The sequence below is a fragment of the Crocuta crocuta genome, unplaced genomic scaffold, assembly GCF_008692635.1.
Source record: "Crocuta crocuta isolate KB4526 unplaced genomic scaffold, BGI_CrCroc_1.0 scaffold56, whole genome shotgun sequence".
Taxonomy (NCBI): Eukaryota; Metazoa; Chordata; class Mammalia; order Carnivora; family Hyaenidae; genus Crocuta; species Crocuta crocuta.
In genome coordinates this window covers 6,854,699-6,876,463 of record NW_027531334.1, presented here as the reverse complement: position 1 = coordinate 6,876,463, position 21,765 = coordinate 6,854,699, and the positions used below count along the sequence as shown (strand labels likewise).

General features: G+C 38.3%; 1 protein-coding gene across 1 annotated transcript in view; it reads right to left on the bottom strand.

Moving 5' to 3' along the window:
- Positions 1-21,765, bottom strand: part of MYH15 (myosin heavy chain 15) — a 150,184-nt gene that overhangs the window by 63,957 nt on the left and 64,462 nt on the right. Inside the window, exons 22-27 of the mRNA XM_077771823.1 lie at positions 19,309-19,564; positions 15,711-15,953; positions 14,517-14,693; positions 12,680-12,825; positions 9,460-9,550; positions 6,810-7,199 (exon numbers count right to left, since the gene is read on the bottom strand). Coding sequence (XP_077627949.1) covers positions 6,810-7,199; positions 9,460-9,550; positions 12,680-12,825; positions 14,517-14,693; positions 15,711-15,953; positions 19,309-19,564 — 1,303 coding nt within the window. The remainder of the gene's footprint in view (positions 1-6,809; positions 7,200-9,459; positions 9,551-12,679; positions 12,826-14,516; positions 14,694-15,710; positions 15,954-19,308; positions 19,565-21,765) is intronic.

Sequence of the window (21,765 nt, the reverse complement as noted above, 5' to 3'; positions counted from 1 at the left end):
AGCTCAAAGATGTTCCATAGCACACCCAGCCTTGCTGATGATTATGCGGCCGAACTTGGCAGAGAATCAATGACCAACTTCTCATACAATGCCATCAGCATCATACAGGATAGAGCACTGATGTTAAAGGTCAGGCACATTCAGTTATCCATACTGTCCACTTACTACAAAAAAAAAAAGCTATAGTAGCAATAAATGTAACAGTCTTTCGATGGTCTGAAATGTTTAATTATATTTTGTATGTTGAATAGGTTTGCTCTTGTTCCTAAATGCAATTTTACAAAGTTGGCACCATCATTTTTTTCATCAAAATATCCCTTAATATCAGATTGACTCTGTTTTATGAATGAGAAAACAGTCAGAAAGGCTAAACACCTAGTCCAAATTCACAGAGCTAGTGAGTATTAGAATTAAGATTTGAACTGATAACTGCCTGTGCAGAGGCAAAAAAAAAAAAAAAAGTCAAATACTAGATTCCTAAGTATCTGTTATATGAAGTAGTAATAACAAAGGGAATGTCACATTGACGTCCTATTTGACTCATATCGTCATGAGTCCTGAGTGCCAGAGGAAATGGGATAAAAATATGGTAACTATGTGAACCATCTTTATTTTATATTGTCTCCAGTAATAAATGACCCATTAACTGGGCTAGGAAGAAGACATCCAGGTGTGAGAAATGGCACTTCTGTTTATGGCCCTGAATATTCTGTACTATGCACCTGTTTGCTGAGGGTGACAGAACACAGAGTTCTATAAGACAACTTAGTCAATGGTGTGTGGAAACGGCAAGCAAAGGAGCCAGAGAATCCCCAGTTTTTAAGAGACTCTTGTGTGGTAAAGCCCAGCTGGGCTGTGCATATCTGCAGAGCAGGCAGCCACCTGGGCAGACAGAAAAGGCACTCACTCTGAGGCATAGCTTCAAATGATAGGTATTGATGGATAATGTTAACCACTGGCATAGCGTTTTCTCTTTACAATGTATTTTTATAAGTAGGATCTGCAAAAGACAACACAATTGTTTATCCAAAAGTAGCCTATACAGGGATATATCATTCAAATGGTTTGTACCTTCAAAAGAACTTCAAATTTAAGCATAAGGATAGGCATTACTTTTGATACTAGGAAAGAAAAGGTTAATGGAATAATGCACATTCATCTTAAAGCCGATTCTTAAAATGCTGCTGAAAATGCTGTCTCCCAGAAATGCAGGAACCAACGGGAATTCAAAATAATCAAGATAATTGTGAGATTGCCTATAACTTCTAAATTTCCCTGGGCTTCTCTGTCAGCATAATAAGCTTTCTGAAAATGCTTCAGTTTCCACTGTACCACTGAGTATTGGCATTCGTGGCATTATAATTCAGGAAAAGATGAAATAAACAATTCAAAAAAAATTTCAGCATAATATATATGCCTATGAGAGTGAACAGAATCAGTTTATCCCACCAGGAAATATTTAAGGTAGCAGCAGAATGTGGCCACACACCAACATAAACAGAATTTGGAGTTGAGGCCCATCTCTGCCATAATTGCATGACCTTGGATAGTCACTGAACTATGTGCCACAGAATTTCCAAGAGGCATATATAAAAGTTAATGCTAGTACTTGTGTATACAAGTTATGCATATCATGTAGTAAACAGGAGTAAAATAAGACCCAGTTTCTGCCCCAGAGATGCTTTCTATTTAAGCAAAGTTAAAAGACTATATAATGCAGCAATACAAGAGGGATCCCAAAAGTGCTATAGTAATTCTGAAACAGATAAAGTTTTAATATAGGAAGTTGAACTTGAGCATTCCAGGGAGAGGGCTTAGTTTGGAAAAGGTATATTGGTGGGAAGAGGATATTTGGTTAAAGGCAAGCATGTTAGCTTGGCTGAAATGGAAGGTCCGTGAAGCAAAATAATGGAATCTAAAACTGGCAGGGCAGGTTGAGTCAGATCACAGGTCATAGGGTATCTTGAAAAGCAGCAGTTTGGAGTTCACTGTTAAGCAGGGACATGATTCTATAAAGCTATGTCTAAAAATATTCATATGGATACTATATAGGATAGACTGAGAAAAGAAAACTAGAAGCAAAAAAATTTTGGGGGAAAACCACTTTAATAGTCAGTTAAAAGGTAATGAAAGTCCTACTTTTGTGTGGGTATGGAATGGAAAACTGTAAGACAGTGAAGAATTGACCTGCTGCAAGAATTGACTGCAAAACAAAGAACAAGAGAGGAAACACATAATCACTTACAGGCTTAGAACCTGGAAGAAACAGGGTGCCACTGACAGAAAAGTCCAGAAGAAACACCAGATTTAGAAGAAGGTGGTAAGTTTGGTTTTAGACATGCTAATTTGAGGAAAGGAAGACATTAATGATCTTTGAAAAAAACAATTTAAGAGAATACTTTCAAGTAATGCAGGGGAAAGAAAAGACACTGCGGGGGTTACAGGAGTGAGGAGGTAGTGAGTGTTGATAAGCGGTGGGTGCTGGTCTCCAAAGATGACTCCCCAATGAGTCCCTCTGGTATTCACACCTTTGTGTAGACCCCTACGTATGACTTATACCTGAACCACTCCACTGCATTGTAAGTCTGCCTCACAAGAATTGTTGCAGCTTCTGCCTTGGTCTCGTGTAATACTTGCTTTTGTTCCCTAAATTGCCTTGTAAGAGGTCCAAGCCCTCTGTGGTTGCCATGCTGTGAGGAAACCCAAGCTAGGCACATGGTGACAGAGATTTCCCACTAGCCTCCAGCTGTTCTGGTTGTCCCAGCCCAGGAGCCAGACATGGGAATGAATAAACCCTCAGATGACTCCAGTCTCAACTGCCATCTGAGCTAAGCCTGTCAACCCCAGAAACAAGGGAGATAAATTGCTTCAAGCTACAAGGTTTGGAAAAGATTTGTTATACAGCAATAGATAAATAGAACAATACTCTTTGGTCAAGGAGACAGATTAAGGTAGAAATAGATAGACTTTGCTTTCCTCCTCCTAGTATCTGAGGAAAAGTCTTTTTTATTTTGGTTTGTTTTTGCAATGGGTGAATAATGGTTATGTGGAAATATATTTTATTCTTTGAGACAAGAAGGAAAGAAATGGATGAGTGTAAGAAAAATATAAGGTGAAGAGAGAAGTTATACTGAATGGTCTTGGTTTTATCAGTCAGGTCTTACCATTTATTGAAAAGGATTTAGAAAGTCAGGGTTAGAATCTGAGGGAGGATTTTGTTTAAAATAAAACAGAAAGTGAATTAGAAGAATAAAGAACTTCTGAGCAGCAATGAAATTCTAGAGGAAATTGGAAAGTATAAAATTCGTACCTAATTAGTATGGATTTATGGTGAACCTATCAATAGTTTTATGACTATGACTTCCTACTAAGATATGCAGAAACAGAAGAATTCCTGAGGATGAACAAGAGGCAGAGCAAATTATGAAGAGTAAGAACTTCTAGAGCCTCATCTCGGCCAAGGAAAGCAAATGAAGCCTACAGGGCATGGAGAAAGAACACTTTCATTGCTGAAAAAAGACGAGTCCATATAAATGGTAGAATACAGATAAGAAAGAGGAGAGAGGACTTAAATCCTTACTAGATTTATATTGTAAGATAATTGGAAGTAGGGTGGCAGGGAGAGTGTAGAGAAAGAGAAGGAAAAGCAGGATGTTTATGTTTCTTTCTACTCAATGTGGTTTTTAAAGGGAATTAAGGCTAAGTATTTTAGGAGTCGCTCAGTATCTCTGAAGAAATGCTGCATTTTTCCGGCCATGGTCCATGAAGGTTGAGCTTTATTTGTTGGTTTGTCTCTTTCCCAGATAACTTCACAGATTCTGCTCACAAAGAGAATGTGATACTGGCTATAGTCATCCCTTGGAGATGTTGTGGGCTCACTTCCAGGCAATTGCAATAAAGCTAGTATCATGATGAAGCAAGTCAGTGAAGTTTTCGGTTTCCCAGTGCACACAAAAGTTGTATTTACAACTATACTGTTGTCTATTAACTGCACATTAGCATTATGTCTTTAAAACAGCAATGTGTAGGCCATAATTTAAAATACTTTATTGTTTAAAGAATGCTTCATCATCCAAGATTTCAACAAGTCATAATCTTTTTGCTGGTGGAGGGTCCTGGGCCTCAATGTTGACAGCTGCTGCCTGACCAGGGTGGTAGTTGCTAAAAGCGGGGGTGGCTGTGGTAACTTCTAAGAATAAGACAACAATGAGTTTTGACACATCATTTGACTCTTCCTTTCAGAAATGATTTCTGTGTAGCATGTGATGTTGCTTGCTAGCATTTTGCCCACAGAACTGTCTTCAGAATTGGAATCGGTCCCCTCAAATCCTGCTGCTGCTTGATCAACTAAGTTTATGTCATATTCTAAATCCTTTGTTGTCATTTCAATAACCTTCACAGCATCTTCACCAGAAGCAGATTCCATTGCAAGAAACCACTTTCTTTGCTCATGCACAGGAAGCAACTCCTCATCTGTTAAAGTTGTATCATGAGATTGCAGCCATTCAGGTGCATATTCAGGCTCCACTTCTAATTTCAGTTCTCTTGCTTTTTCTACCACATCTTCAGTTACTTCCTCTGGTGGAATCTTGAACCTCTCAAAGTTATCTGTAAGGACTGAAACCAATTTTTTCAAGCCTCCTGCTAATGTTTGGTCTCTTCCTGTGAATGATGAATGTTTTTAATCTAGATTGATGAAAGCTTTCCAGAAGGTTTTCAATTTACTTTGCCCAGATCCATCAGAGGAATTACTATCTGTGGCAGCTAGAGACCTACAAAATGTATTTCTTAAATCATGAGATTTGAAAGTCAAAATGGCTCCTTGATCCATGGACTGTAGGATGGATGTTGTGTTAGTAGCATGAAGACAACATGAATCTTCTTGGAGATCTTCATCAGAGCCCTTCAGTGACTAGGTGCATTGTCAATGAGTAGTACTACTTTGAAAGGAATCTTCTTTTCTGAGCAGATCTCAACAGTGGACTTTAAATATATGTTGTCTTCCAGACTTTGTTGTTCCTTTTCTAGAGCACAGGCAAAGTACATATAGCATGATTCTTAAGGGCCCTGGGGTTCTCAGGATGGTAAATGGGCACTGGCTTCAACTTCAGCCCCTAATAAGAGTTGGTCTGTCCTTTGAAGCCAGGCATTGCCTTCTCCTCTCTAGTTATGAAAGTCCTAGATGGAATCTTCTTCCAACGTAATATGTTCTACATTGAAGATCTTTATTTAGTGTGGCCACCTTCATGAATTATCTTAGCTAGACCTTCTGGTAAACTTGCTGCAGTTTCTACATCAGCACTTGCTGTTTCACCTTACACTTTTATATTATAGGGACAGCTTCTTTCCTTAAACATTATGAACCAACCTCTGCTAGCTTCAGACATGTTCTGAAGCTTCCTCACCTCTCTCAGCCTTCACAGAATTGAAGAGAGGTAGGCTTTTGCTCTGAGTTAGGCTTTGGCTTAAGGAAATGTTGCAGCTGCTTTGATCTCCTATCCAGACCACTCAAACTTTCTCCATTATCAACAATAAGGCTGTTTCACTTGCTTACAATTCATGTGCTCACTAAAGTAGCACTTTTAATTTCCTTCAGGAATTTTTCCTTTGCATTCACAACTTGGCTAACCATTTGGCACAAGAGGCCTAGCTAGCTCTCAGCCTGTCTTGGCTTCCAACATGCCTTCCTCACTAAGCTTAATCATTTCTAGCTTTTGATTTACAGTGAGAGATGTGCAACTCTTCCCATCACTTGAACACTTAGAAGGCAGTGTAGGGTTATTAATTGGCCTAATTTCAATATTTTTGTTTCAGGGAAAGAGAAACCTAAGGAGAGGGAGAGAGATAAGGGCATAGCCAGTTGGTGGAACAGTCAACACACACACACTTACCAAGTAAGTCGGCTGTCTTATATGGGTAGGGTTCTTGGTATCCCCAAACAATTACAAGAGTCACATCACAGATGAGTGATCACAGATCACTCTAGCAAATATAATACGGATGAAAAAGTTTTAAATGTTGTGAGAATTACTAAATCGTGACATAGAGACATGGAGTGAACAAATGTCGTTGGATAAATGGCACCAATGGACTCAGGGTTGCCACAAACCTTCAATTATTAAAAAAAAAAAAAAAAAAGCACACAATATCTGTGAAGCACAATAAAGCAAAACTCACTAAAATAAGGGAGGCCTGCATTTGCTCTGCTTAACCTAAACTAAGCCCCCTCTCAACTATCAGAAGGTAGGATGGCCATTACCTGTGATCTGATACTACTCATTTGATATGAGAGCTTGTACTATATGGATTAATGGTCTAGGTGAAGAAAGAATACATGGTGAAAGTTCCTTCTTGTGCTGGCTGGTTAAAGAGATGCCAGAGAATGCAGTGGAGAAAAAAGTCCCTCCCCTTAGCAAAGTTCTTTGCGTCCACCATTCATTGAGACAGACACTAGAGCCACTCCTGAGGTATGCTACCAATGCAAAGCAATTCTTCACAAAAGATGCACCACTCACATAGCTAGTAGCTTCACTTTCAAGCCTACTTACTTATGTCATCACCAGAAAGACCCACAAGAAACATGGCTTAGAACTCCACTAAAACTAGAAGCTACTGTCAGGCTACAGGCAGGTAATAGCCATGTGATCTTAATGTGCACTGAGCTTAAGCCTGATCTAGTCAATCTAAAGAAATATAGCCTCCATTAACACACACTTCAAGTCACTTATCCGGTTTATTTTTCTTTTCCTTTGCCTCCTCTACCTACCTACATGTTCTGAAGTCCATAAGGTGGACTTGGGGATGTTTACCTTAGCTCTGGTCATCTGCTCAACCTTGGTCAAGAGGTCATCCACTTCTAGCTGCAAGTCACTTTTGTCTTTTTCCAATTTCTGCTTGACCTGTTGTAGATTTTCTAGCCGGCCCTGGAGCTCAGACAGGCTCTCTGCATGTCTCTTCTTCAAAGAGGCAGAAGTTGCCTCAAAGTGCAGTGTGGCCTCTTCCATGTCTTGGCGAAGTTTCTGGAATTTTGTTTCCTGTTTCTTCATTATGTCTAGCCGAGCCAAACTGGTGCCTCCTGCCTCCTCCAGCCTTTCATTCAAGTCTTCCAGTTCTTGTGTGAGGTTAGCTCTCTCCCTCTCCGTCTTGGCTCGAGTGGTCCTTTCAGCTTCCAGGTTCCTTTTCAAATCCTGTATCTCAGTCTGCAGTAATAAATAATTTTGACTTTTACTAAGCACTTGTAGCATATTTTATATTCAAGAGCTTTACTGTACTTTTAAAAAATGTACCAAAACGAAGAAGTCACATAACACTTTTGGTTTTCATTTTATAAAGATAGAATACAAAGAAATTAAATAATTTTCCCCCAAATCACTACAAAGACCAGAATTCGAATGTGTCCTTCCTCCAGATCTCCTAGCCCTTGCTGATGAGTAACTTCATTATATTCTATACATGGAGGGGAAACTACAGTAAAGAGCATTTTCCAAAAGAAGATGAGACACCTTTTACAGAAGAAAAAAAATTAACAGCTTAATAAAAACTAACATGATGAATTTTACACACAATACCTCACTCATCTGGGATTCATTTATTAGGATCTCAATTATTAGGATCTTGGGCAAATATCTAATGAATCGAATAAATACCTCTTGAGTTCAAGCCACTTACTCATAAGAAACAGCATCAATTTAATTTCACACACAGTTCTGTCAAACTTGGTTACTTGGTTTCTTAGTCTGCAGGTGATTTCAAGTACCAGGAGATCAGAAATAACGAATTAAAATGGGTGGAGGAATGGGGAGTGCTATAGTGAATAGTAATCTGATACCATTAGAGGCAGAATTATTAGATAAAGGAAATTAGTGATAAGAACTCTCAGAGCCCCAAACTCTTGTGGTGTAAGGGCAAATAGCTCTACAGATCTTGATACCATCATTATAGTACAGCACAGGAAAGCCAGTGATGTTCATTAACATTACCTCAAATAATTAGGCATAGGTTACGATGGGAGTGACAAAGGATAGAATCTATTTTAGAGGGGCGCCTGGGTGGCTTAGTCGGTTGAACGTCCGACTTTCGCTTAGGTCATGATCTCGCGGTTCGCGGGTTCGAGCCCCGCGTCGGGCTCTGTGCTGACTGCCAGCTCAGAGCCTGGAGCCTGCTTCAGATTCTGTATCCCCCTCTCTCTCTGACCCTACCCTGCTCACGCGGTCTCTCTTTCTCCTAGAAATAAATAAATAAATATATATTAAAAAAAAAGAATCTATTTTACAGTAGGTTTTCCTTTCCTTTAAATCAGAGTACCATGGCTTAGAGGATGTCGATTTCTAGATCATGCCAATATGTAGGCTACCAGATCCGTAGATGAGTTGGGACAGAGAAGGTGCTAAAAAATTTGTGATTTCCACATCCAAGTAAATGTGATCCCATTTCCCACTAGTTATTCTGGGATCAATATCTTTGTCCCAAACAATACTGTCATTAAAGCAAACACTTCTGAAACATTTCTTCAGAAATAATCTTAGAGCATTTTTTTTTAGTCATTAAGGAAAGAGAATTTGTCTTTTGGATAAGTTGAAATTTTTGAATCTTTTTATTCTGGATAAAGTCAAGTACCATTTGAAGACAAGCCTGGTGAATATGATAGATAATCGCTCGGAGATTAATATTGTGTTTGAAATCATGCCTATAAATCAGTGAGACTGGTTTTCTTATTTGGTTTAAAATGTCTCAGAAAGTAATTATCAGAAAGAAATTCAAAAATATTTTGAGTAATGGTTACATTACTGAGATAAATATTTAGCTCCAAAGGAAAAACATCTATCATACAGATGTATATGCATACAGCATATGTGAGGAGTTACATATATGTGTGTATATGTATATATCCATCCATATTTATATTACTTTCTAACATGGTCAAATAGTATAAAACAGTGACATGGTCTAAAACTGATAAATAGCTTCCCATTATCAAATAATGCTCTGAGATTACAAGTAGGTACAAAACAGATTTTCAGCCCAGAAACAGAATTGCTTTCTAATCACAAAGACTAATCATCATAAAAAATTAAATTACTAACACTGAATGCTTACCATGGATCAGGCACTATGCTTACCACTTAAATGTACTGTTGCATTTAATAATATTAGCTCAAAGACTGTCAGGAAGATTAATAACTGAAAAAATATGTATCTAGGATTTTAGCACAGTGTTTGGCTCACCATTAATATTCAACAAATTGCCCGTTTTTATTATGGTAAGAAAATCTAAGCTTAAAAAGTAATTTTTCCCAGTCACCTATCTGGGGAAAATCACAGTTTTCCTTCTCAACTACTGTTTTTTTTCTGCTTCTGTCTATGGTTGTCTCAGGGTATGGATATCTTGGCAAAGCGTTTGTCATTAAAGTACCAGTTATCACCCACGAATCTACATACAGCTATATGATAAATGATTACCTGAAGTTCTTTAACCATGTTCTGAAGCTGAGCCACCACGCCTTTCTCCTTCTCCAACTTTGAACTCATCTGATTCATTTCTAGTTCTTTCCTGTAAGGGAAAAATGTATCAAATAGAATTTCTTAGGTGATAACATTTGACTTAAATATTTTAAAAATTATAGTAATAACACATGAGATTATTCTCTTGTAAAAATTCAACTACTACATCTATATCTGAAGTCTCCTTGACTATCACATCCAACCTTTGTTCTTTCCCAAGAGGTAACCACCATTATCAATTTGATATGAATCCTTCCAGACATTTTTCAAAGTATTGACATACATTTATGTTTATATATAGGTAGAAATAGTTTCATTTTCTTTACTGTGAAAGGTATACATTTGTATTTATAGTTCTTCCATAACTTATTTTTAACCCAATAACACATTTGAGGTTTTTCCATGTTGGCCCACACATAAATTACTTCATTTAAAAATCAACTGTGACATAGTATTCCATAATTTAGGCATCCTGTAGTTGATTTATCCACTTCCCCATTAATAAGCCCTTAGGTTTCTCCCAATATTTTCCTTCTGTAAATAACACTGTTCATAACCATGGCCCCTTGTGCACGTGAGTGTTTCCTTAGAGTGGATACAGAATAGGAAAATTGCTGGGTCAGGTTTAAGTGTGTGCTTAAAAATATATAACTCTACCCTTTGCCTTCCAATAGTAGTGTGAGATTATTTCTCTAAATTTACGCTTAATATTAGCATACTTCTAAATTATTCCTAATCTGACAGAAATTGGAAAATTGAAATGCCTTTCTTTTTAATGTCTTGTTTAACAGTAAGGCAGCATCTTGTCAACCACGAAGAATTTAAAAATGGCCAATAAGCGAAATGAACCACCTGGTGGCATTCTTCGATTCTTTGTCTACTAGGTTGTTCATATAATTAATGAATTATAGATTTTCTTTTAGTATTCTTGTTTTCTGATATCTCCTGCAAATATTTCTCACAACTTGTGTAACTTGTTCCAATTTTATTTATGTTGGCTTTTGCCACATAAATTTTTTGAAATGTAGTATCATTAAATGTATCAAGATATTCTTTTTCTGTCTTTGGCTTTTATCACTTACTCAAAAAAACTTAGGCTGTCAATTTCCTAAGAGTTATTGCCTAAATTTTCTTCCAATGATTTTTATTATTTTTATTGTGGTAAGAACATTTAACATGAGATGTACACTCTTAACAAATATTTAAGTGCACAATACAGTAATGTTAACTATAGGGACAATGTTGTACAGCAGATTTCTAGAACTTAGTCATCTTGCATAACTGAAACTTTATACCCATTGAATAACAATCCCTACTTTCCACTCCCTTCAGCCCTAAGCAACCACCGTTCTACTCTGTTTCTATAGGTTTGACTATTTTAGATGCTTCACATAAATGGAGTTATGAAGTATTTGTTCTTCTATGACTGCTTTATTTCACTCAGTATTGTGTCCCCAAGATTCATCTATGGTGTCTCATATGGCAGGATTACCTTGTTTTTAAAGGCTGAATAATAGGGGTGCCTGGGTGGCTTAGTCAGTTGAGCATCCAGCTCTTTATTTCATCTCAGGCCATGAACTCATGGTTGGGAGATTGAGCCCTGCATTGGGCTCCATGCTGACAGTGCAGAGCCTATTTGGGATTCTCTCTCTCTTCTTCCCTCTTTGCCCATCCCTCGTGTACTCTCTCTCTCTTAAAAATAAAATAAATAAAATATAATAAAAGGCTGAATAAAATTCCATTCTGTATAAACACATTTCTTTATCCATGTATTCGTCAATGGCATTTAGGTTGTTTCCATATCTTAGCTATTGTGATTAATGCTGAATCTTCTAACAGTTTTATAGCCTTGTTTTTATATTCCATTCTTTAATGCAACTAGATTTTGTGTGTATGAGTAGTGCGAGGTAGAAATTTAACTTTCATCTCGGAAAATGAATAGCTAATACTCTCAGCACCATTTATTAAGTACTGTATCCAGTCATCACTAATTTGAAATGCCACCTTTATCACATATTAAGCTTCTATATAAACATAGGTCCATTTAGAGAAAAAGTTTCACAGTTAGTGTTATATCTTTCCAAAAACACGGATTTCTAAAATGCCAGAGCTCTTTGACCTGTGCCCTACAAGGACATGGAACATCATGTTCACTCTGCTGAGCTGAAACATGATCTTTAAATGGAAAGCTAAGAGACCTCTATCATCATTTCAGTGTTCCATACACTTATAGGATTACTTCTTTTCCAAACACCTATCAACTTCAGTAACTCATTAGAATATGAACCAAACCTGAACGTGAGCATGTATCATGGCAACTCATGTACACAAACAAAAAAGCCAGAAGCTCAGAGCTGCTTACTTGACTTTCTTCTCTTCTTCCGTATGGCCCCAGTGATTGACATGCTCCCAGCTTTACCCTGGCCTTACCTCACTCTTGGGCTTCATTGTTTCCCCGTCTTATTTTATCTTTTCCCGGTAACTTGAAAACCCCTAATGGTGAGAAGGAAGTCTAGCTAAGCAGGGGATGACAAGAGACAAGATGTGAAAGTCCATTTCACTGAGCAGTAAAATTAAACTGAAAAGCCACCTTGCCTTGAGTTCATGTGAGCTGAAAGTTCAGCTAATTCTGATTGTTATATTTTGCTTTAAATTTTAATGTTTAATATTTAGATGGTAAATTACTTAATAGAAAAGCTATATAAATATTAATGAAGTTGTACCTGGAAAACTTTTTTTAACGAGCAAAGGCTATACTGAACTTCATATTAAGAGGATTGGGATTTTTTGTTCTGTTTTGTTTTACTTTTTGTGCCATTGGTGTCATCATGAGTAAAAGTGAGCCATTTTTATTTTAGGATTTGTAGCCTCAAATTTCAATAATCCACATCTCATACGCCTTACACCTTTCTTTCCCATCTGCTAGTCAGATGCCTTCTCAGTCATATTCTTCTAGATTACTATGCATTCACTCTCTTTTTACAACCATATAATGAAGTCCAGCAAAAAAAAAAAAACACCAAAAAACAAAAACAAATTATTTCCTAGACTTGTTATCTTCCCTGTCTCAGGTCTTGAGACATATGGCCCTGGAGTCAAGAGGATAAGTGACATGAGAGAGCTATTCCTTCCAAGATAAGGTCTCCTTGAATCTCGGGTCCACAGCAAGGTGGCTTACTTCCTTAGCTTTTCTGTCAGCTGCCGTTGGCCGCTCTCCAGGTGCTCCACACTCATGAGGTTCAGCTTCAAATCACCCTCCAGTTTGCTCTTTTCCCTTTCACAGTTCATTCTTGCTTTCCTCTCCTGCTCAAGGGCACCCTCAAGCTGACGAAAGGAGGCATTGTTTAGCCAAATAAATAGGTAAAGTTTATACTTCACTAGATGTGTTTGTTAACACTTACCTTCTGGAAAAAAGAAAAATACAAGCACACATTATGTACATGATGCCCAGTTATGTAGATATTTAAAAATAAATATTGCACGCATCACTGGGACAACAAAAAACATAGAAATTACAGTGATGAAAGAAAACTTTAAAGAATATGAGCTGGGTCCTAAGGAAGGAACCAATAATAAATAACCAGTGAGGTCTTGTTTGATTGTTTCCCACTGATGGGAAGCCCACTTCTTCACATGGCAGCTCATTTCATGGGTGGATAAGTCCATTTACTCAGGAGCGCTTCTTCATAAGAAGCCAAAATTATTCTAGTAAATTCTTCTAAAGTATAAACTCGAGCTCCCTGGAGCAACACCAAGCAAATGTGTCTCCATAAGATCATCTGTGAATATGAGGCATCTGTCCTGAGTCTCTCAACTCAGTATCACAGACCCTTTTTGAACACATCTCACATGGCATGATTTCCATACCTTCTTTACCACCTCGGTGCCCTCTTCTAGTCCTTAACAGTATGTCATATTCTCATTCCCTCCCAAGGTGCTCGGAACATTCCAGTTGTGTTTGGATTAGGGTTGTCAACGATACCAAGGTTGGTTTAGCAGAAGGCTAGATAACAGTTACCCTATGGCTATTTGTTCACTGATATGTTTACTTTTCAGCAGTAGAAGCTATTTCTTAAAATCAGCAAAATATATGAAATTCAAATGGGAGGAAGAGGAAGAATTTCTGGAAGAAGTACGTAAAAACCTGAAAGTAGATGAACTCCTGGAGAGAACAAGTAATTGTGTGTGTGTGTGAGCGAGAGAGCACACCCACACACAATAAATCCTCATATTGAGGCTCTGTGAGACACACCATCAGTGGAAATAGGAAGAGAATTGAAACAACTAACAGGTAATAGAGAAAACTGATAGAAAGGCATGAGGAAAAAGAAGCAAATAATTCAAAAAAAACCAGAGCACCCTTGTCAGCAATTTTATAAAGGCTAAGCTTTTGGAACAAATAAGAGTGAATGCATATGCTCTGTCAGTGGGGCAGGGGGCAGGGGGTAGGAAAAATGGTGAGGCAACCACTAAGAGTGGTTTGAAACATCTTCATCTCACAGGCTGTTTGGAGGCAGAACACGGACACCATCTTTAGAATCTCACAAGTATTTTCCCAAAGTGTAGGTAGAACACAGCTTGTGATTTACATATCTTTCAATTATAAATAAACCTCAGCACACCACTGGAGACACAACAGGGCCTTTAAACTAATCTTTCAACCTCATGTCGAATAGAGAACCAGCATATCTGTCGGGCAAAACACCAGGTTCTGTGGGAGCTATGGGGGAAAGTCAGTCACTTAGAGGGATAACCCTTTATAATTCATCTCAGTGCTCCCCCACTGCCCAGGGTTGTATGAAGGTTGCATTTAAAACTTGACAGATTTCATGCTGGGGCTTCTCTTATACTGCAGTGGTTCCGGGTACATTAAGAAAAAACAAATCTCTGTTTCTAAATATTAAGGAAACAAGCCATGCCACTAAGATTTCCCAAAACTGTCAAGATATACTGAGTAAAAATCAGAGATTTGTATGCATGTGGAGAGCCAACTAGCTAGATAGTACACTACCTACCTCATCTACTTGCCTTTCCAACTTCACCTTGGCTTTGCTCAGGTTGCTAAGTTTTTCCTCCTCCGTGCGGAGGTCATCCAGGGTCTGCTGATGGGCCTCTTGCATGACCTTGACCGTTCTGTTATGTTTGCTGATATCCTCACTTAGAGACTCCACTTCCTCAGTCAGGTTCTTGACCTGTGGGAAAGCGACAATGACAACAGCATTAGAGTTTCCACTGGGAAGACAGGCATAATGCTAGCGGCCATCTTCTCCCTTTTCTAGTACAGTCTGAAGACCTATCCAATGTCATAAAGAACCAAATTCCCAATATACTGTTAAAAACTTTAAATTCACTTTTTCTTACACACACACACACACACACACACACACACACACACTTAGGGAATTAAGGATTCAGGTTAATCAGATGTTATCAGGATAGGTTATTTGATGCCATTTTTAGACTGTCATACTATTATATAACAAGAACACCACTAAAGGTAGTTTTAGTAGGGGGCACATAGCAATCTTGTTGTGTCTCAAATCCTGACAGTAGCAATGAAAGAAGAATTCGAGGTGTTGAAATACGCAAAAACGAAAGTTGGCTGTATCAGGTCCCCATGCTTTTTAGAAAAGGGAACCAATAATGGCACAAGAGTTGATATTTAATCATCTGCCAAAATTACAGTGTCATTTTAGAGACCAGTCGTTTATCAGAGATTTGGTACAGAGTCCTCAGCTAGTTTCAATCCATGCACAAGTTACAACCCTCAACCAAAGTGGACAGAACATCAAAATATTTAACTGGAAATAAAGTGACATCTTTAAGGTCAAAGTTTAAACTAATGGGTTCGGACATATCCCAAGGCGTCTTTCAGTAAACTGTATCATGCTAGCTGTCTTCCCAAAAAAGGATACTTACAGGCCTGATGAAACCTTTTTGCTCTATTAGATTTCAGATGTAATAAGACTGAAATAAGTGAAAAGGTTTCGTTTGGAAAATTAAGTGGGACTCCATAAGTCTGCATTGGAAATTTGAATTGGGACAGTACCGTTCACCAGATACTTCATTTTATGCCACTTCTGACTCCCCCGGCTGCAAAGTTGGAGGCCATCGTGTTAATTATTTTGAGCCGGGCAAGTCTGGTGCCGGAGCCTGACGGGGAGTAGGGTTTGGGCATCCAGGCCTCCCTAACATTACAGAAAAAGTACCTTCTGCTCCGTAGCACGCTTCTCCTTCTGTGACTTCGCCAATATTGTTTCCAGGTCATCGATTTCTTTCTTCAACTCGGAACATTCATCTTCGAGCTTCTGCCCCCTGGCAGTCAGCTCGGAATTTGTCTCCTCTTCTTCCTCCACCCGCACTGACAGCACCTTGACTCTGGCCTCCAGCTGGATCTTGGATTTAATCAGCGACTCGCACTGCTCTTCAACATTTGCCAGGGTCCCTTGCTCCTGCCATGATGAGGTGGGAAATTGTTGCCAACAGCTGGAAATAATTTATCGGCTAGGCGAAAACGCTGCTTAACGCATAGCAAAGAGATAATTGCTTGCCCTGTGACCAGCACTTTCACCCGCCTTTCCTCAGCAGGTGAAATAATATTCCCAGTTCCCTGATCCTATTGTTGAGAAGTGGAGGAGTTGCTGGTGCTTGGAGGTGCTTTTGATCTTTCGGGCCATTCAGTAGATTAGATGACCTCTTCTAAAGCACTTAATAGAATCCTGGTGGCCTAAAGGAGCTAACATGCCTCCAAAAATCAGTGGTGTACTTCTTAAATCACAGCTTCTGGAAGCATCCACATGGGCATAGAGTTTGAGGTTGATACCTGCTCAGAATACAGTCTTTTAAGAGAGCAGTATTCCCTCAGACACTAGAATATTAATATTATTATAAATGCCCTGATGCACTTGTTTAATACATATAGGGATCCTCTAACAAGTCATTGTGTATTTTTTATTTATAGGCTGAATTTAGAATTCATAAATTTTACTTCCAGGTCACTAACTAGATTTCAGGATTACTTCCAATGAAAATCTTTTCCTCAGTGATTCTGCCAGAGTAAATTCTAAAAGTTATACACAGAAGTGTAAAAGAGCCTTTCCTTTTATTCTTTCAAATGTACTGTTGGGGCACTTGGGTGGCTCAGGTGGATGGGCGACCGACTTCAGCTGAGGTCACTATCTCGCGGTGTGTGAGTTTGAGCCCTGCGCTGGGCTCTATGCTGACAGCTCAGAGCCTGGAGCCTGTTTTGAATTCTGTGTCTCCCTCTCTCTCTCTGCCCCTCCCCTGTTCACGTTCTCTCTCTCTCTCTCTCTCTCAATATTAAATAAGACATTAAAAAGAAATGTACTGTCTCCAATTCTCATTGAGTGACCCATTCTCCCTGTGTTATGAGTCAAGCAAAACAAATGAAGGAGTCAATTGTGTTTTTTTTGCTACAAAACATGTTTTATAACTTTGAACCTCTCTAATTTGTCTCTGAGGCCAAATAAAACCTCTTCTTTGAGAGCAAGTTCTTAATTACCATAGGTGTCATTGCAACGTATCTTCACAGACAGCTCTATCTTCCATCTCTAGACCTCATCCATCCTTTAAAATACACCACTTTGGGCAACTTATTAACCATCTATTTGCCTCGCATAAGTTGTTTCATTAACTCAGATCAAGAAAAGAAAAAAACAAAATCCTAGACATTGGTTTCTGGCTAACTTTTGGTGAGAGAATAGCCATCTGCCCAACAAATGGTGCCCAAAGAGGCACAGATGGGGAAGGCATTGGATAGTAAATCTCTAACATCACTGAGGACTGAAAGAGAAAGGATAAATTAAAAACAAAACAGGAAGGGTCCATGCAGATCAGATCAGAGAAGCTTCCAATGTTTGGGAAATAATGGGAACATTTGATCTTAGTTCATACCAGGGTGACAAGCAGAATGCTTATTTGGTTTATTCCATTCAGTATGTGTACTGGACCTGTCACCTTCACTGAATGAAGAAGACAGTCCAATTGACCATCATTGATCCCTTCATTAAACATGACGGCAGTATTTGGGGGCTAACTGAGCAATGGTGTGTCAGGCTAACAGTAGGAACATCCTTTCCCTGAGGGCAGTTATTCTCTCACGTATTCAGAATATTGATTGGAATAGGTTCACTCACTTCTGCTGTTGTTTTGAGTAAGTGAATGATTTTATAAGAACCCTTCTTTCCTTGATCCCTACTGTATTCAGCTGGATCCTTTAAAAATAAATAATAAAATTGTTTCATAGCTCTATCAACTTTTAAAAGCTCAGTTATAATTTGAACTCATCTTAGCCTCCCTGGGTTTGCCCAGGAACTGGCTTGCATGTGTTTCCCGTGAATGTATTTCCCTTTATCACGAATCCAAGGCTTTTACCTACCACCCTCTGCACCATTTCTATCTCCCATACCAGCCTAGGTAGCACTGGCCACTCTCTCTGCTCATAGGAAGAATGAGGAAGACTGGAAGGCCAGATCTCATCCAAAGCTGCCTCTCCCCTGAGCCACACAAAACCTGATCTTACAAACTAATTTTCACAGTATGAATTTAAAGTAGGTTTGGAGTGGATCCCAGGAATTTGTATTTCTAACAAGCATCCAGGTAAGGCTGAAATACACTAAGGTTCTGGAACTGCTGCTGTGTTAAATATGTATCAAAAATAATAGGTCTGGGTGAAATTCTTATGTGAAATGTGGCCTATTGGAACACTGATGAATAGCATAGCTCCAAAATAAAAGAATAACTTGGGTCAGTCTAAAATTACCAAAATTTCCCTGCTTTCCAATTAAGTTTAAAAAGCAGGAAAAAATGTTTTATAATTGTACTGTATGAATTGTATTATAAATTGTATATGATTGTATTGGAGCCCAGTATCTTGTAATTTAGCACTGTGCTAAGTGGGGTGGAAAATATAATAAAGGTGGATAAAAATCTAATCCCTGTCTTTGGGATGTTTGAGGATAACAGTGGCCAGAGAAGAAGAATGTGAAAGGCAGTGAGTAATGGCACACTGGCATCAGATTGGAGATGCAGGCTCAAAGGAGTCTGGAGTCTATAATGCATATATTGCAGGACGTGAATTTTGTTCATCGGAAAAGCAGCATGTTGTTTGTTTAAGACAGAACAATGGTTCTCAATCCTAACTGGATGTCAGAATCACCATATAGATTATTTGGACCCACACAGGGCCTGCTTAGTCAAAATATCTGAGAGTGGGGTCTAGGCATCTTTCTTTTTATTTTTTTTAATGCTCCACCAATAGGTTTGATGCAAAGCCAATGTTGAGAGCTGATGTTTTTAAGAACTGAACTGATTAGTAAAGTTGATTTAGACTGGGGAAGGGGAAGTAGAGAGACCAAGATCAGGAAAAGCGATTAGAAACATACTGCAATAATCCTGGAGATCTCAGTAAAGCTTTCCTTGGGATGTACTAAATCCTGTCTTTTGATTTGCTAATGGAGCCAGTTTGATTTGTATGGACCTACATACAAAATTTAAATTAAGACCCAAAGCTTCCTGGCTCCCATGATAGATTGTGGTGTTTTTATATAGTTAAAACCGATTTTATATAGTTAAAAGCCTAACAGTTTGTCCCCTTTTCAAAGACATCCCACCAATGAAATCACTTCACTATGAAACAGGGTGTCTCCTTAAGTATTTCATTGTGTTTGGTGAAATGCTATAGTATTTGAAAAGCACATGCCTCATTTTTCTCAAGTGAATACTGCCTGCAAACAAGGGCCTCTAATTAAAAACTTGGTTTGAAGGACAAATGGTGAGGCCACTCACAGCTTGCAGCTGAAGAAGCAGGTCATTCTTTTCCCTGATGAAAGAGACTTGTTCCGCTTTCAATTCTTCCCTCTCAGATTCTGATTTCTCCAAGGCTTTTTGGAGTTGCACACGCTCTTCCTTCAGAGCAGCTATCTCCTTTCCTATTCCAGCAGATTTAACAAGAGGCTTGATCTTGAAGAAGAGCCTCATCCAAGGCCAGTTCTTCACAGTCATGAACACTCTTATGTTCCACTGGATCAAAAGAAGTGCATCCCTGAATCAAAAGAGAAAGAAGAAAAGCAAGTCAACCCAGGCTATATAAGAGTTATTTTCTCAATTAAGATCCTTAAGAAGCATCTTTAGGAGTCATTAAAAATTCTCATTAGTCTTCAAAGCACTTCTACCTCTGGGTTCTCAATTGATTCTGGCAAAAGCCAGAGGGACTTCTGAGGGCTAGTAATATTGTGGGTTTAGATGTCTCCAAAATACTCCCACTACATCCCTCCAATGAGACCTGAGCCTAAAAGAGGAAAGAAAGAGGGATCAAAAAAACCTTAACAAAAAGTGAATGTGTGTATAGCGTGGCCACCTTCATGGAAGGAGGGATCCAGTCTTGATATTGCAAGGATTTATATTTTTATATCCACATGGATAAAGATATGGGCTGAGACTTTCCAAGAACATCACCCTTAATGAAAAGAAAAATTAAAAAATTGGCTACTGTCACAAAGTGATGTCAAAAGGAGTACATCTCATTTGCTCTGGGCTCAGGATGAAGAAAAAATTCTACTCCAGGAATTTTTCTAAGTTTATTTTCATTTATTTTGAAAGAGAGAGAGAGGGAGAGAGAGAGAGAGCAAGCAAGTGGTGAAGGGGGTTGGGGGGGGGAGAGAGAGAGGGAGACAGAATCCCAAGCTGACAGTTTGGAGACCAATGCAGGGCTCAAACTTAACAAACCATGAGATTATGACCTGAGCTGAAACCAAGAGTCCAACACTTAACCGATGAGCCACCCAGGCACTCTGAAATGTATGTTTTTTTTTAAAAAAGAAACTCATCTAAACTGACTCAAGAAAAAAGAAAATCCCAATGGCCTATGACTGTTAAATAAATGGAATCAAAATTATAAAATCTATCAAAAAACCCCATCATCAGATCTACATGGTTTTACAGTCAAATTTTGCTAACCATTCAAGGAATAGACAATCAAAATAAATTGTTTCATGTTTTACAAAGAGGAAACATTCCTACCTGTTTTATATGGTTAAAGTAAACTTGATCCAAAGTCAAATAACATAGTAGGAGAAAATAAAATTATTGACCAAACATATTCATGAACATCACTGCAAAAACCCTTATGATTATACTACAACCAAATCCATCAATGTATGAAAAAGATATTTCAAAAATAAAGTGGGTTTAGCATTTTTAAAAAAATCTATTAATATAATTCAATACACTTACAGTTTAATGGACAAAAAAGCCATGGGATTATTTCACTAGACACAGAAAAAACTTTAACCATTTTCCTGATGAAATCACTTAAAATAATAGGACGGGATGAATGTCCTCCACACAATATGTCATATCTACAAAAAGAAAAATCTATAGTAAACATCACCTTAAAAGGGAAATGATAGCTTTCCCCAAAGTAAGAAATATGACAAAGATTAGCAAAAGTTTTTAAAGTCCAAAATACCGCAAGTTGGTAACAATTCAGGTCAATGAGATTTTCATACCCTTCTGGTGAAGAGTAAGTACATTGGAAAGCATTTTGACAATATCTCACGAAGATGGAGTTGTGTGTAGGCTAAAGTCTAATAATTCATACCCTAGAGAAAAGCTGTTCAAAGTGTGAACTTCACCAGCTGCTAGCCACAAACTCTCACAGCATGAACCAGCATTTTGAGTAACACTGCACTCAAGAAACTCTTGCATATGTGCAGGAGCAGATAGTTATAAAAATGACACTACAGAGCAGTTCCTAATAACAAAAACTGTAAATGAGTTAAATTTACTTGAGCTGGAAACTGGATAAATAAATCATGATATATTTGTACAGTGGAATGCTATAAGAGCAGTTAAAATCCATGGTCTAGCACTAGGTTTATAAACACTAATAAATTTCAGGGGTGCCTGGGTGGCTTGCTCAGTTGGTTAAGTGTCTGACTCTGGGTTTCTACTCAGGTCATGATCTCATGTTCCTGAGTTTGAGCCTGGAGTCAGGCTCTGTATTTGGTGTGGAGCCTGCTTGATTCTCTCTCTCTCCCTCTCTCTCTGCCCACCCTTGCTCACACTTCTGAACTCTCTCTCATAAATAAATAAATAAATAAATAATAAATAAATAAATGAAATAAGTTTCAAAAACAGTCTCAAATATAAAGAACAAATTTCAGGATAATATATACAGAATATTATTTATGTGAAGACTGAAAACATGCAAAATCATGTAATCTTTTAAGGATATCTGCATAT